The sequence below is a fragment of the Psammomys obesus genome, unplaced genomic scaffold (assembly GCF_907164565.1).
Source record: "Psammomys obesus unplaced genomic scaffold, mPsaObe1.curated_primary_1811, whole genome shotgun sequence".
NCBI lineage: Eukaryota > Metazoa > Chordata > Mammalia > Rodentia > Muridae > Psammomys > Psammomys obesus.
This window is the reverse complement of record NW_026585609.1, coordinates 6104479-6119140: the sequence shown is the minus strand read 5'-3', so window position 1 is coordinate 6119140 and position 14662 is coordinate 6104479. Positions and strand designations below refer to the sequence as shown.

The 14662-nt window shown below is 46.9% G+C and overlaps 1 protein-coding gene across 1 annotated transcript; it reads right to left on the bottom strand.

Annotated features, from left to right (window-relative positions):
• Positions 1-1708: 1708 nt before the first annotated feature.
• LOC129680346 (phosphatidylethanolamine-binding protein 1-like) lies at positions 1709-2275 on the bottom strand. The gene has a single exon (XM_055611950.1). It carries the CDS (start codon positions 2273-2275, stop codon positions 1709-1711), a length of 567 nt encoding a protein of 188 aa, XP_055467925.1.
• Positions 2276-14662: the final 12387 nt, after the last annotated feature.

The following is a 14662-nucleotide window of genomic DNA, read 5'->3' as shown; positions in this document are numbered from 1 at the left end:
GTACAACAGTGAGGTGTGCCGAGCAGATTTTAGACTGGAGTCTGATAGACCTGAGTTCTAACTTCTCATGACTTAGTCTGTGTGATTTTGACAAATTTTCTTCTTCCTCAGTGGGCGCTCTGTCTGTAACACAAATTTGTAAAATGGAGGCGGTAATACATGGCTCCCACATTCATGAACGTTAGATACCGAATACATCCAGCCACAACAGACATTCAACTAGTTACCAGGAGGCTGTGTATGTGTGTGTGTGTGCGTGTGCGCACAGTGTGCACGTGTATGTTCACGTGTGTGTTCCTGTGGATGCATTCCTGTGCAGCACGTCCCAGGGCTGCTGCTGGTGTCCTCCTCTGTTGCTCTGCGAGCTGCCTTTTGCAACAAGAAGGGTAGAAGAAAGCTCTGCTGTGCTAGATCCCCAGTCCCCAGGAGATCGTTTTTCTGACTCTCCCTTCCTAAGAGCCAGGCCCTAGGGAAGAAACTGGCACGGGGGTGGGGGCAGGGGTAATGGTAAAGAGACCGGAGAGGAATGGAAATGAATCTTACAGATTTAAAGTTTGGTCTGTGACTAGTCGCATTGATGAACATTGCTTGACCGGCATTTAAAGCCAGTTATTGGTAAAATAGGAACCTTTTAAAAACTTATATCATTTGCACTTTACACAGTCCCTTGTGAAGATGTGAAAGCCATCACCACCTGGGGCTTGGCCATCTGACTGTGCCATTGGGCGCTTTTGAAAAGGAGGCGCTTCTTACAGGCACAACGGTGCCTGCCTATGATCCCAGCGCTAGGGGGATAGAAGTAGGAAGTTCAGAAGTTCGAGGTTAGCCTTGGCTACATGAGACACTGTTTTAAACAACAAAAAATTACAACAACAAACCCAGAAAACCTTAAGAAACCCACCAACCAACCAAAGTAGTGAAACAATTAAGATCCAACAAATGAATTCAACGAGATCGATACACAAAAGTCCAGTGCATAGGTATTTTACTTACTTTTAACTTTTTATTTAACAATAAAAGAAAATTAATTTAAGCAACTCCAGATTAACTCCTCTTACACCAGCCGGCAAAGGATGTAGCAGGAATTGATTTAAGGACTCTTGGTAACTGTGGTTCAGGACTACAGCTGGGCTCCATGGCCAAGCCAGGGCACAGCAAAGCCATCTTTCCTGTTGCTTTTCTCTTCTCTGCTCTGTAGTGGAGACACAGACCCTAGTCCAGCTGTACTGCACTGTGATTACCCGGATGTGGAGTCTCTTGTGTTGGTGGGGGACAGGACCTCAAAACACGTTTCAGAAGATGGAGCCGCCGCGCACGGTTCCCGACTTAGAACAACGGCCGGAGGCGGAGGTATCACGTCTGTCTCTTCGTAACAACTAGTGCTTTGTCTTCTTCCTGGAGACCTGGCCTTCTCACTTGCATTTTGGCCTTTCTTCACTTTTGGAGTTGCTATTACGAACACTATAACGACCCCATCCCAGGGCCAGGTACCCACCGGATGGAGCTTTAAATTCGATCAGAACAAACCGGGACATGCAATTATTTGGGATCCTCAGGACAAGCAGCAGCAAACAGTCACCCTAACCTGCAGCCTTACAACGGCTCAAGTCTCCCCTAGGCAGGGTGGGGGTGGGGAGGGGAGAGACAGGCCACGCCGCGAGCTGGTGAGCCTGGTCATCCTGCCGCGGGGGTCAGTCGAGTGGCTCCCCTATTTCCCGGACAGCTGTTTGTGCAGTTTGGGCACGTAGTCATCCCACTCGGCCTGGTAACACGTGCCGGCCACCGGGGTTCCCAGGTGGTACTTCTTGCGGAAGGCCGCCGCTCTGAACTTGCCGCGGTGGTCTCCAGATCGGTTGCTGAGGATGGGTTCGTCGCACCTGAGTGGCTTGTCCTGCTCGTACACCAGCCAGACGTAGCGATGAAGGCCGGTGCCGCTGGGGGGCCCGGAGCCCACGTAATCTGAGAGGACCTTCCCGCTGCTGATGTCGTTGCCCTTCATGTTGACCACCAGGAAATGGTGCCACTCCCTGTACTTGGGGTCTTTCCTGCTAGGGGCATCCGGGTCTGTGAGGACCAAGGTATAGAGTTTGCCCGGGTCGAGGCCGTCCCACGAGATGCTGCTGGGTCTGTTCTTCACCTGGGTGGGCGTCAGCACTTGGCCCAGCTCGTCCACCTCCACTCCCGAGGCGTAGGAGACGCGCAGCGGGTGCTGGGGCCGCTCGTCCACCTCCTGCAGGCTCAGCGGCCCAGCCCACTTGCTGAGGTCGGCGGGCATGGCGAGGGGCTGCGGTGGCCGTTGGGTGCGAGCTGCAACCCACGTGCTTCGCTGAGAGCTGAGTGGTGACCGCACGCGCGCCCTGCAGCTGCGGGAGCACACCCCTTTGATTCTCCTATACCTCAGTGAACAGAAAGATACCGAACAGGCTCTCAATAAATGGAGCTCGCTCCATGTTTGTGGATCAGACTTAGGAATTATCAGGAAATAACTGTCCTTGAAGACGGTCTGTAGATTCCATGAAATGACTATCCAAACCTCAGCTTCTTTGTAGAAACCGCTGAGTTTAAATTTTGTGTAGGTGGATCTGCAAGGAGCCAGGGTAGTTAAAACTATCTTGAAGAAGGAACACAGTTAACGGATGTGCGTGTTTTCTGATGTAAAAGTCAGCACAAGGCAGTAAGTAGTACTGAGGCAGTGGCACACTAGCATAATGGGGGACACGGGGACCTGTGCTCTAGAGTTGCATCCAGACGGACACCCGGGTAGAGTGATTGTCAGCAAACACACTCACGCCCTCAACAGGGGACAGAATAGTTTTAAATAAGTGGTTCTGAAATCACTGGACATTCGCATGCAAGAGAAGAATGCTGGGCCCAACTGCACGTCAGATACAAGTTACCGGAAAACAGAGCAAGGACCTAAACGTGAGCGTAGAGTTTTATAAATTCATTTATTAAACTATTAGAAGAAAACATAGGGCTAAATTTTTATGACTTTGGGTTCGATGATGGATCCTCAGCTATCACATCAAGATGTGCGTTAGGAAGATGGCTCAGTGGATAAAGGCACCCACGAGAAGCCTCATGACCCAAGTTTGGTCCCCAGGAATTTGTTCTCTGGTCTTGGTACACAAGACCCCCACACACACACACTCATACACACACAAAAATTAGATTTCATTGAATTTGAAATATATTCTGTGTTTCCAAAAGTTTTATTAAGAATGAGGAAAGTCAGGGGTGGGCCAGCATAATGGCTCATTAGGTAAAGGCATCTGCCGTCAACGTATCTCTCCGAGTTTGATTCCTTGGCTCTATATGGCTGAAGGGGAGGACTAACTCCCACGGTTGACCTCTGACCTTTGCACACATATATTAACACACCTCCCTTAACATCCACATTAAATGATTTTTTAAAAATGTACTTTAAAAAACAAGAAAAGGGAAAATATAAAATGGATTTTTAAACATCTTTGTAGGTCATATATTTTGGTAAAAAGTCTTATATCTTGGGTCTATAAAGGATATTTACAATTTAATGATAAATTCCAACTAATCTAAACAATGGGTCAAGACTTTGAGCAGACATTTCTCTTAAGAAGATACACGAATGGCCAAGGGCATGTGGAAAGATGGTAGACACTGTGGGCAGGCCGTCAGGAAACTGCGAAGCAATATTGTAATGCCAGCACATACCCACACAGGTTGACTAGAACAGAAAGAGCTAAACACAGCAAGTGCCCCTGGGTGCATGGAAAAACAGATGCCCCCATCGACTCCTGCCGGAGATGAGAAATGGTACTGTTTGCTCCTCAAGTGACTGCCCATAAAAGTTACCTTACCACCCGGCATCAGTTTCTGAGTATATACCCAGGAGAAGTGAAAATATATACCCCCATAAAAAGCTGTGTGGCAGTGTTTACAGTGACAGTCCTCACAATAGCCCAGGGCTGGAAGCAAACCAATGTCCATGAATGGATGGATGGATAAGCAAAATACACCCAACAATGGGAACAGAATTCTACTCAGCCATAAAAGGAAATGAAGTTCTGATACATGCTGTACCACGGATGGACTTTGAAAACATGATGATGGCGCACATACCTATCGTTTGGAAAATACTACGCCCTGGGCCAGTGCAAAGGCTCGGCGGGTAAAGGTGCTTTCCAGACAAGCCCTGTGACCTGAGTTCCATCCCCAGAGACCACAGAATGGAAGGAGAGAAGAGACTGATAAAGCTGTTCTCTGACCCTCATCACACCATAGCATGTGAGCCCCGCCCCCCCACAATCATAAATAAATTTAAAATTAAAAAACCCCAGTCTCTATGAATCTATGTCTGTAAAATACCTCTAAAAGGCAAATCTTCAGAGATGATTGCTTTGTGTGGCAGGCTGGAGAAATAAGGAGCTGACAGCTAAAGGGCACAGGATTTCTTTTGCCATGAGGAAAAATATTCTCAGCTTGAGGGTGTCGATGGCTTATATGAATCTATCCTAAAAAGTCACCAAACTCTGCCTTTAAGGGGTTGAATTATACAGCACGTGTAGTGAAAGTTTTTATTTCCTTTAAAACAGACACATGAGAGGGCACATGATCTTGGTCAGCTGAAAACAGACGAGTGAGAGGGTGTTTTGCTGGAAGCTGTCTTGTGCAAGAGGCACAGTTTTTAAACAGCTCTGTGTGGGCTCCGAGAGGAGATAAGTGGAAGCCTGTGGACAGGGAGACAAGGCCTTTGAATTGCTACATTTTGCAATGGTCCATATTGCTTCTCTGGTCTTTGTTTTTTGACATGTCACTTTGCAAAGAGAAACGCTCCAGAACTTCTGGTGGCATTCCACCTGAGTCTTGTGGCTTTCTATGACTCCTTTCAAATCAGTAGAGTCTTGCTGTTTCTGCTGAATTGTCCCACTGCTGTTGATTTGTGTTGCTGTTTGGTGTTGGTTATTTGGCTGGACTTGCCCCAAGGAACTGTGTCTGAAAAGGTCTACAATCCCCTTTTCCTAATAACCTTCTTTCTCCCCTACCTCTGGTCAGTGGGTTGGAAGAAAGGTAGTGAAGAGTTTAAGTTAGCCTGAATATAACTCCATTTTGAAATAAAGATTTTGACTGGGAACTGAATTCAGGTACCAGGAAATATCACAGAATGTTCACCTGGCAGAAAACAAAGTTAACTCTCCTAACAACAGCCTCCAGGAAATATCACAGAATAAATGCTTCATAGAAAATAGAGACAATCTCCCTGGCAATAATCAATGGGAATCGGTTGAGAATCAGGTGGGAAAATTCTCCCCAATGTTTCAGATGTGGTTTAGAAAAATAGCCATTGTGATTATATGCCTTAGCCATTGTGATTGTGTGCCTCAGAAGAGGTCACCCCGCCCTGCTAAACTTCACCCAATTCTGTAACACCAAGGCTTGTGCCCCCCTGCTTGCTGCCATGGAAACCCCCTGCTCACAGACTTTCCCTTTAAAAATCCTGTTCACTCAGAGATCAGGGTCCCATTTCTCTACTGCTGTGTCAGAGAGACTTGGGTCCCGAGTTTGATCGCTCTGGTAATAAAGCTCTCTTGCTATTGCATCGAGTCATCTCCTGGTGGTCTCTGAGGGTCCTGTGAACCTGGCATTACAGTAGAAGTGTTTAAGAACCCTACATAAAGTAGGTTTTTTGAAAAATCTAAAGACTACAAGCATGTGAATTATATTTCCATTATGTAAAACAAACAAAGAACCAAAAGGCACTGGCAGTGACTTGAGGTATCTGAATGCTCTCAGGGGAACGGAGGGCCTTCCTTCTAGCTAGTCCTGCCTGTTGTCAGGTGGGTGTCGCTTGTCACCATGTGGGCTTGTCCACTGGGACACCGAATGTACTTACAGACAGCAGCTGTCTTCCCCAGAGAGGGTGACCCAAGACAGATGGGGTGAGAATTGCAACATCCAAGACAGCCTAATCCTGGAGACTGCACTCCGTCCTTCTTGCAGAGTTCTACTGATGACACAGGGCAACCCTACTCAGTGTGGAGAGGCTAGCCAAGGGTGAGAACACCGAGGGTGACAATCATTTAGAAGCAGATGGAGCCTGGCCTGCATCCGAGTGTGGGAGGCTTTCATTATGAACTGGAACCATAAGTATAAGACGCTTGGTAAATGTTAACCTGCTAGGTAAATATTAAATATCCATTTTATTGTTGACCTAGATTGTGCAAAGCTAGATGTGGCTTATTCATATTTGATGCTTTATTCACTCAGAGCTCTTACAGAGTCCTAGGATTCTGGGACTATTGGCCAAATTGAGGTACATTTAAAATTGTATTTATTTTATTTTATTATTATTATTTCTTGAGACAGGGTTTCTCTTCGTAACAGCCCTGGCTTTCCTGGAACTTGCTTTGTGGCCCAGACTGGCTTCAAACTCACAGAGATCCTCCTGCCTCTGCCTCTCCAGTGCTGGGATTGAAGGTGTCTGCTTGCTGGCGCTGCTGCCCCTGCTATGGCCACCACCACCCCTCACATTTTATTTGTTTATGGTTGTGTGTGCAGAGCTCAAAGGGTGTCTTGAGGGAGTCAGTTCTTCTTGTTAGGTCCAAAGGAAACTCTATTTCTTCACATTCCAAATGGCCATCAGTGATGCCTTTCTGCATTGCACAGCACACGCTGGCCTCCAGGCTCCCTCAGTGCCACAAGTACCTGTTACTCATTTCAAAGTCCACGCTAGCCCTTCTCACTTCCTCCCCTGCCCAAACCTCCCCAGCTCACAGGCTTCCCTTCCCTCAGCTACTCCTTATAACTCTGCCATTTGGGCTATACTGGCTCTGTCTCCCTCTCTCTTCTTCTCTCCATCTTCCTCTTCTCCATGTCTAGTCTCTCTCTGCTCTCCTACCTCCACCCCAGTCTTCTGTTTACTTTCCTCTGTAAGTTTCTCCCTCCCTCCCTCCCTTCTTCCCTCCCTCCCTCCCTCTCTCCCTTGCTACTTTCTTTCTCTCTCTTGTGCTTCTGCTTCTCTCATGGCCAGGACCTGTTTGCCGGCTTTGATAAGTCTACTTACCCTCTCTGCTCTGGACTCTTTCAGATGGCTCTGCTGTTCTCTCTCATATCTACAAATTAAAGCTTCCCTTTAATCAGACCACGGATCAGTCATAACTTCATTTACACCCTTTCCTTCCACCATGTATGTTCCAGGGATTGACCTCAGCCTATTGGGCCCGGTTGCAAGCACTTTTACTTGCTGAGCCATCTCACCAGCCCCCATGAGGTATACTTTTGAGACTCTGTGTCTCTATGGGCAGAGAGTTGACAAGAGGAAACACACACGAGGGGAAAGCTGGTAAATCTTGCCTTTACCAGGGGCAAGACCTAGAGTTCTTCTGTCTTTTTGCCTTGCTGGTGAAGTCGACATGACTTTATCTCCTCGCAGCTTTATTCTGTGGGCTGAAAGGCATGCTGCAAAATTAACAAAGAGAAGGAAAACAAACCCAAGATGGGGGGACAAGCTGGGTGAGTCTGGGGAGAAGCACTTCACACCCCCACTTGTGTGGCTGTGTGGCCTCTGGCTCTGCTTCTGGCCAGCCCCAGGGCTGTGGTTTCAGACAGGATGGAGATGAGGATGTGGCGGCCAGGTGTCTGTGATCCCTCCAGATCCCTGCACTCTGAAGTCTCCAGAGGCCAGCTCCGGGGGCCGCTGGGAACCTCAGATGCTTCCGGGGTTCTGTGGCTTCGGGTTCTCTCACAGGCAGCCCGTAGAGTTCAGGTTCTGCGTGATTATAAGCACAGCTTCCCTTTATCTAGGAAATTCCTTGAATTAGCCACGTGTTTCTTTTGAACTTTGCAGCCCTGGCACATCTTCTCCAGGGGTCCCTCAGGGAGTGTTCGCAGTCACTTAGCTCCAGCTGCTTCACCCAGCTGGGTAAGGTAATTTATGCTCTATAGATCCCTTATCTGAACAAGACCAACAATGACTTGCTTTGCTCAGTGCAGACAGGGCAAATCCCACATGGTCTCATCCCGAGAGGAAGAGCTACAGATGGCCAATGGCTGCTGAAAAAGAGAAAAACAGTTGCCTTTAGGGACAAACTCCCATGTATGTCATCCAATCTCAAGTGGTCAGCTCTGGACACACACACATTTAAGCAAAGCTAAGTAGTGTTAGTAGGCTATATACACACACATGTGCACATACATACATAGTGTGTGTGTGTGTGTGTGTGTGTGTGTGTGTGAACAATAATAAAAAGGAGATTGTGAATTCGAGGAGTTATATAGGGGAGTGGGAGGTTCTGAAGCGATGTAGTTCAGTGCCCGAGTATGAAAACAAAACAAAACCCTGTTAATTAAAAAACAAATCGTTTGCCATTGTGTTCAATTTTCTGGAATGTTCATGAGTCTTAGTTTTTGTTAGGACCCTGGCAGGTAGGTGATGTTCTCATCCTTCGGAGGCTGAGACCATGGACCCATGAAAGGGGATCTTTCATGTATGGAGTCGGTTTGCAAAACCTTAGCTCCCAATATTTCCTCCTGACTCGCTTTCTCTTTTCTTTTGCCACAGACAACAGGGTTTCCTCTTAACTCTCAGTGAATCTGCTCTTTCTAAGGGGAGAGGGGTGCTAATACTTCCTTTACTGGCCCAGCAGCTTCCTGGGTTAATGTGAAGTTAATGTGAAGACAGGGAATCTTGCCTGGAGCCTACTACAAGATGAGGTTCTGATAACAAGATGAAAGCCAGGTCTGATTCTCACTGAGCTCTGGAATCCCAGGATGAGCTCTAGAGGTTGGGGGAGTAACATGTTGGAAGAATGCTAGCCTGGCAAGCTCAAGGCCCTGGGTTTGGTCCTCAGCTCTGTGTGTATGTGTGACAAAATTACAAACAGACAAAACAGAACACACACACACACACACACACACATACACACACACACCCAAAAAAGTAACTCAGGTGAACTCTGGAATCCTTTTCACCTTCAGAGGCTCCTTTAAGCTGGAATTAGAAGGCCTAGTTTGGTGTAGGCTTCACAGTGGTACAGGCTTGTTCCTCTGTGGGTGTGTGGAAGCCAGAAGATTCTCCTCATGTAGTGATTTAGTTGCCTTTATCTTGTGGCCTTTTTTTTTTTTTTTTCACTTACCAGTTCTTATTGTCTAGATTGTAACCAATTGTCAAATTATAACCATATCCTCTCATTTTTCTCCCTCTGACAAATTCACTCTAAAAACTGAAGACATTCAAGTGAAGTTTTTACCTCTTTTTTTCTTCTCTTCTTCAGTCTTCTCCTATCCTTTCAGCTCTTTTTCCTTCCCCGGCTTTCTAACCTCTAGAGCACCTGTGCAGAGCGTTAATATTTTAAAACGAACTGTGCCTTTCCCGCATGCCCTAGGCAGAGCAGCACAGGATATAAACAAAAAGAACACGGCAGACAATCCCATTTGACCTGTAGGATTCTCCACTGTCACCCAACCCCGTATAGAACACAATGGAGCATTAATTCTACCTCAAATCCTAATTTCTGTATTTTATTTTTCCACTTCCTGAATTTAAAAGCTATTATTCATAGCTTCCCACTCCCACTCCAAGAAACAACACAATCCTTAGCTTTCTGTGGGTGGCCTGGAAGGGTTCCTGAGCAGATGTTCAGGGGATTTGTTTTCGGCATCCGTAGACTCAAGTCTGGATTGCCTGAACAGCTGAATGTTTAAAAAGTTGTCACCTGGAGATCTGTTCTCACAGTTTTTTACCTTCTCCCTTTTGGTTCACTTTTCTTCGTCTCACTTTATTTGTTTGTTTGATTACTTATTTAGTTTGTTTGTGTGTGATGTCTGTGGGATATAGAGGGCTTGGAGGACGGCATCTTTTACTGTTCTATAACTCTTCACTCTATTCTGATACAGTCTCTCACCGAACCTGAAATTAGACTGCAGCTGTCAACCAGTGAGCCTCCTGTCTCAGCCCCTCTGCACTAACCCCTGTCCCCCCACCCCAGTACCTCTACCCCAGCACTGGGGTTACACCTGGCTTTTTACATGAGGTCTGAACTCAGGTCCCCTTGCCCAGGTAGCAAGCCAGTATTCTGGCTGCGTCTTTTCCCCAATGAAGGCCAAGAGAACTGTTTGTTCTGTAAGAAAACTGTGCTTCTAATAACATAGGTAAAAATGGTTTGATCCATGAGGAAGTAGCAGAGAGTAGAATATTAAGTGAACTTGGCAGGGTCAAGAGAAACTTTGAAATGATCTCTTAAGCAGGAACTTCATCAAGATACCAGTAAGCAGGATGGAAAAAGTTTGAATAATTTGATGAGAAAATCAGAAATGCTGAAACAAATAAAACACAATAGACATTCAGAGAAACAAAAAAAAATATTATTTGACTATTTAAGCCGAACATGAAAGATACAGAAAAACGTCACCGTTCATAAGTTAAAAGCCTTCATAAAAGGCTTAAAATTTAGGATATTTGAGTGATATATTTTTAAGTTATTACTGTGATGATGATGCTGGTTGATGACAACGATGATGATGATGATGATGTCAGGATTTCATGTAGCCAGGCTGCCCTCCATTTCCTTGTATAGTCCAGGATGACCTTGAACTTTTGCTCTTCTTGCCTGTATGTCTTGAGTGCTGGGACTGCAGGCACACATCAGTATACCTTTTTGTATGTGTGTGTGTGGTGCTGGGGATCCAACCCGGAGCTTCATGCCTGTGAGGCAAGCACTCCACCAGCTGAGCTACATCTCCAGCCTTCAAGCAATGAAAGTAGCTTCTCACACTTCAGCCTTGCATTCCGACACAGCCGTGTTCCCCATCTTTTCTAGAAGCCCAGTTGGAGGGCCCTGAAGATCTTTACATAGGGGTGAATTAAAGGGCCCATTTTTTCAGTGCTTGTAGGATTTTGAGAGTCCGAAGTCCTGACCTCACCCTAATGAGCACCTCTCACTTCCTCTTGTCTGGGACAGCTAATGCCCCGTCTCTGACACAAGGAAGATAAAAAGATTATGATCTTTGCAAGCCATCTGATCATATAGCTCATGAAGTCAGGGACAGTGAGGGACTCCAGCTCAGGAAACCCCATTGGAGTCCAGCTGTAGTCTCAGTTACCTGTGGAGTAGCTGAGAGCTGCTGGTGATACAGGCCTGATGTTTGGCTCCAGGTCACCCTCTCTGGCCAGACTTTCTGTGTCTTCGTAATGGTTTCTGGAGGATGGCTGGGCTTCCATGCCACTGCAAGGACTTCAGGTTGACCGCACGGAGAAGGCTGCATCTTAGTGGCTGTCTACCCTTCCTGCCTGAGGCAGAAGAGAGGTCAAGTGTGCCACCCAATGCTTATGTGGCTCTTGTCTTATCCTGCTATCACCGGGGGAGCCAGGGGTCAGCCAGCCATGGAGGAAGAGATGGAGGCATGCATGAAAGGGCTAATTCAGGAGATTCCATGAAAGATGGGCATGATGAACAACTCTGCCCTTTCACAGAGGGTTCAGAGTCTCTTGTTACCTTCAGAGCTCTATTCAGGCAAAGACGGCCACAGCAGGAAGCAGAGCTATCCAATATAACCTTATCACTGATCAGCAAGCTGTTGGATTCCAAGTGGATCCACCTTGTACTCGTGAGTCCAAAGCTAGAAATGATGCAGTAAATATGGCTTGGGTCCTGGGGTGGCTGTCAGTGTCCACATCTCTGCTACTAATCCCTGGGGCGGAGTCCACCAGGAAGAAGAGCCCCTTCCTCGGCAACAGCTCCAGTGCTCCTACACCACAGTGAGCCTCCTCCATCCTTAGAGGGTGAAGAAGGCCATGAAACGATGGTGGTGGTGGGAGGGGGGTGGCTGGGGTGCTTGAAAAAAAAAAGTAGGCAACAATGCATCCCGCTTTCTACAAATTATCAAGGCTTCTGTTCTTATGTGAGGATCAGAATGGGGCATTCACTGTCCAAGTGGGCGAGTGAGCCATCCTCTTCATGACCCCACGGAGTTTCTTCTCCAACAAGATCTAGGATGCCCTGGATCCCCTGGAGGATTTCTAGAACACTGTAGTCCAAGAACAGTGAGGGACCCAAGGATACTGAAGGCACAGACACAGACCTGCTGGGCTCCATGCTGAATTCTTGCCCAAATATCCAAATTGACGTGGAGGGCAAGAGTTAGAACAAGGAGTGTTGGAGGAGGTGGAAGGACAAAGTGGGAGTCCCTCAGGAGTCCAGGTTACCCACTTGTCACCCAGAACCTTCATGTCACTAGTGTCATCACCCCTACAAGACCACAGCGGCACCAGACACCACCCTGCACAACACACACTAGAAAGTATGAGATGGCCTCCATTATCGAGAACAGTGTCTTGTGTGGCAACTGGCCTTCCATGCCGTGGATCATCACACCCAGGATGTTTCAGATCCATAGAACTCAGCTCTGTGAAAAACTTATTGAAAATGTAAACGGTCCTTAGAAGCTTTTTCCAGACATTTGCAAACACGGGCAGCGACAGACTAGAAGCACCTAAAGATATCATGGACTTGTTTCTGGAGTGACATTCTGTGCTGTTCCTGAGACTCTTTTATTTGTTTTTTGGTTTACATATTTATGTTTGTTTGTTTGTTTTTGTGAGACAAGGTTTCTCAGTGTAGCCCTGGCTGTCCTGGAACCTGCTCTGTAGACCAGGCTGTCCTCTGCCTCCCAAGTGCTGAGATTAAAGCTACACGCCATCCTGTCCAACCTGTTCCTGATATTCCAAATAAGAGAGGAGGCACAAAGGTTCTTGTCTCTAAGATGAGATGCTTTTGGTGCCTCTGTGAAGACTCTGTTGCTGGTCTCTATGGTCAAGATAGTGTTGAGTGCTACATGCAAACTTCTTGAAGACAAAAATCTCAGAGCCCTACAGGGAAGATGAACAATGCTGGGAATGATGAAAACAAGCTCCAGACCTAAGGCAAGAAGGCTAGTGAGTCCAGACTGAGGTTCTCACCCAGTAAAATGGCACCTGCCCCGTGACTAAGGCACGTTCATGAGATTCTCCAGGGACTCAGTGTGGACCCAGAGATGCTATCTATGTTTGGGAAAGTATCCATCATTGAAAAGCACAGAAGAGGTAGGAGGAGTGGAGAGATGGCTCAGTGGCTCAAGGCTCCCACTCAAACAATCTGAGTTTGGTTCTCAGTATCCACAGCTCACTACTGTGACTCCAACTCCAGGAAGTCTCATTTCTCTGGCCTCCTAGAACACACACACACACACACACACACACACACACACACACACACGGGCTTTGCTGAGTCTTAAGTCTTATCACATTTTTTTTCAGTAGACATCCCAAGGGCAAACAATTCCAGCAGAGCTGGAGCCATGTCAACCTCTCATCAACATTTATGGCCTTGGGGGTGTCATCCTGGAGTTCTTGGATGTCAATGTCTCTGCTGATCCACTGAGGAGTCTCCCACAACCACCTCTGCCTCAAATACCCCGGGCAAGACTCAGAGGATGGGTGTTCCTCCTTGGGAATTATCCTCACATTCTTTGAGTGTCAGGAGAGTTACTCAGCTGCCAGAAACCAGTGAGGATGCCCACTCTCCAGAGCCAGGCCATCCTTCACCAGGTTCAGTGGCTCAGTTCCCCCTCAGGTTCTGTTTCTTCCTGTGACAGGGGACATGTGCACCAACTGAGTGTGTAGCCGTTTTCACAAAAAATAAAATGCACCTTGTATTTGTATGCTGTCTTATAAGAACGATTTAGGGTGGGGCGGGAGGGCGACTTTTCTAAAGAATATAAAGCGAACTCATCTTTAGCTTCATTTGAGGTTTTGTAATACAATCAAAACAAGGAACACTTCTGTGAAAATGAATTGCTGGTCAGTTTTCTTAATGGCCTCTAGGAAGGCGTGGACAGTCATATCATTCATGTTAGGCTCATTTGTCACAGTCTCTATTGTCTTTCTAAATTGTTACATTGTAGTGTGTGTTTGTGTTTGAGCCTGCACGACAGGGCTCACATTTGGAGGTCATAAGGCATAAGGGAGTGGCCTCTCCCCCTTTATCACATGGGCTCCAAAGCTCCAACTTGTGTTGGCAGCATGTTCTCATCACTCTCTGACCTATCTTGTGGGGCCTCTTTTGTCCTTCTTTCTGGGAATGTGCTGACCACCACCAGATTCTCACTCGCTAGTGGTTATGTACGCATTTGAGCAGCTCACAAACTCCTCGTGTTCCACAAAACCTTAGATGTTGAGTATATTCGTAAGTGGAACCGTGTATGGATTTCCACAGCTGGTACAGCGTTGTGGCACAGGCTATGCGGCAGATGGCCACTTACCTCCACATCAGAGAGAATCTTCAATGGCTGAGAATTTCTTAGAAACATCTCAGCAAATGACTGCACGATGCCTCTTCTGGATACATCCTAGCCTGTAATTACGACCCATTCTCCTGTTCCTGGACGGTCCTGTCACTTCTTTTCTTTTGCTTCTGTTGCTGTTAGGGACCGTGCAGCAAGAGCCTTTTCAGAACACAAGCCTTCATTACATTCCCGCCTTTGCTTCTGCTGCTTCCCCACAACTCAGTTAATTACTAAGTGCCAAATTATGGAGGCCTCTATACCAACTGCAAAACAGTCTCCCTGAGTGTTACTAGTAATTTGCACACTGGCAGCATGTGAATTCATGAAATCCTGGCTTTGTCAATGTTGAATATCACCCCAAATA

Coding starts and splice junctions, on each gene's coding strand:
- LOC129680346 (XM_055611950.1), bottom strand. CDS start 2,275: ATGCCCGCCGACCTCAGCAAGTGGGCTGGGCCGCTGAGCCTGCAGGAG.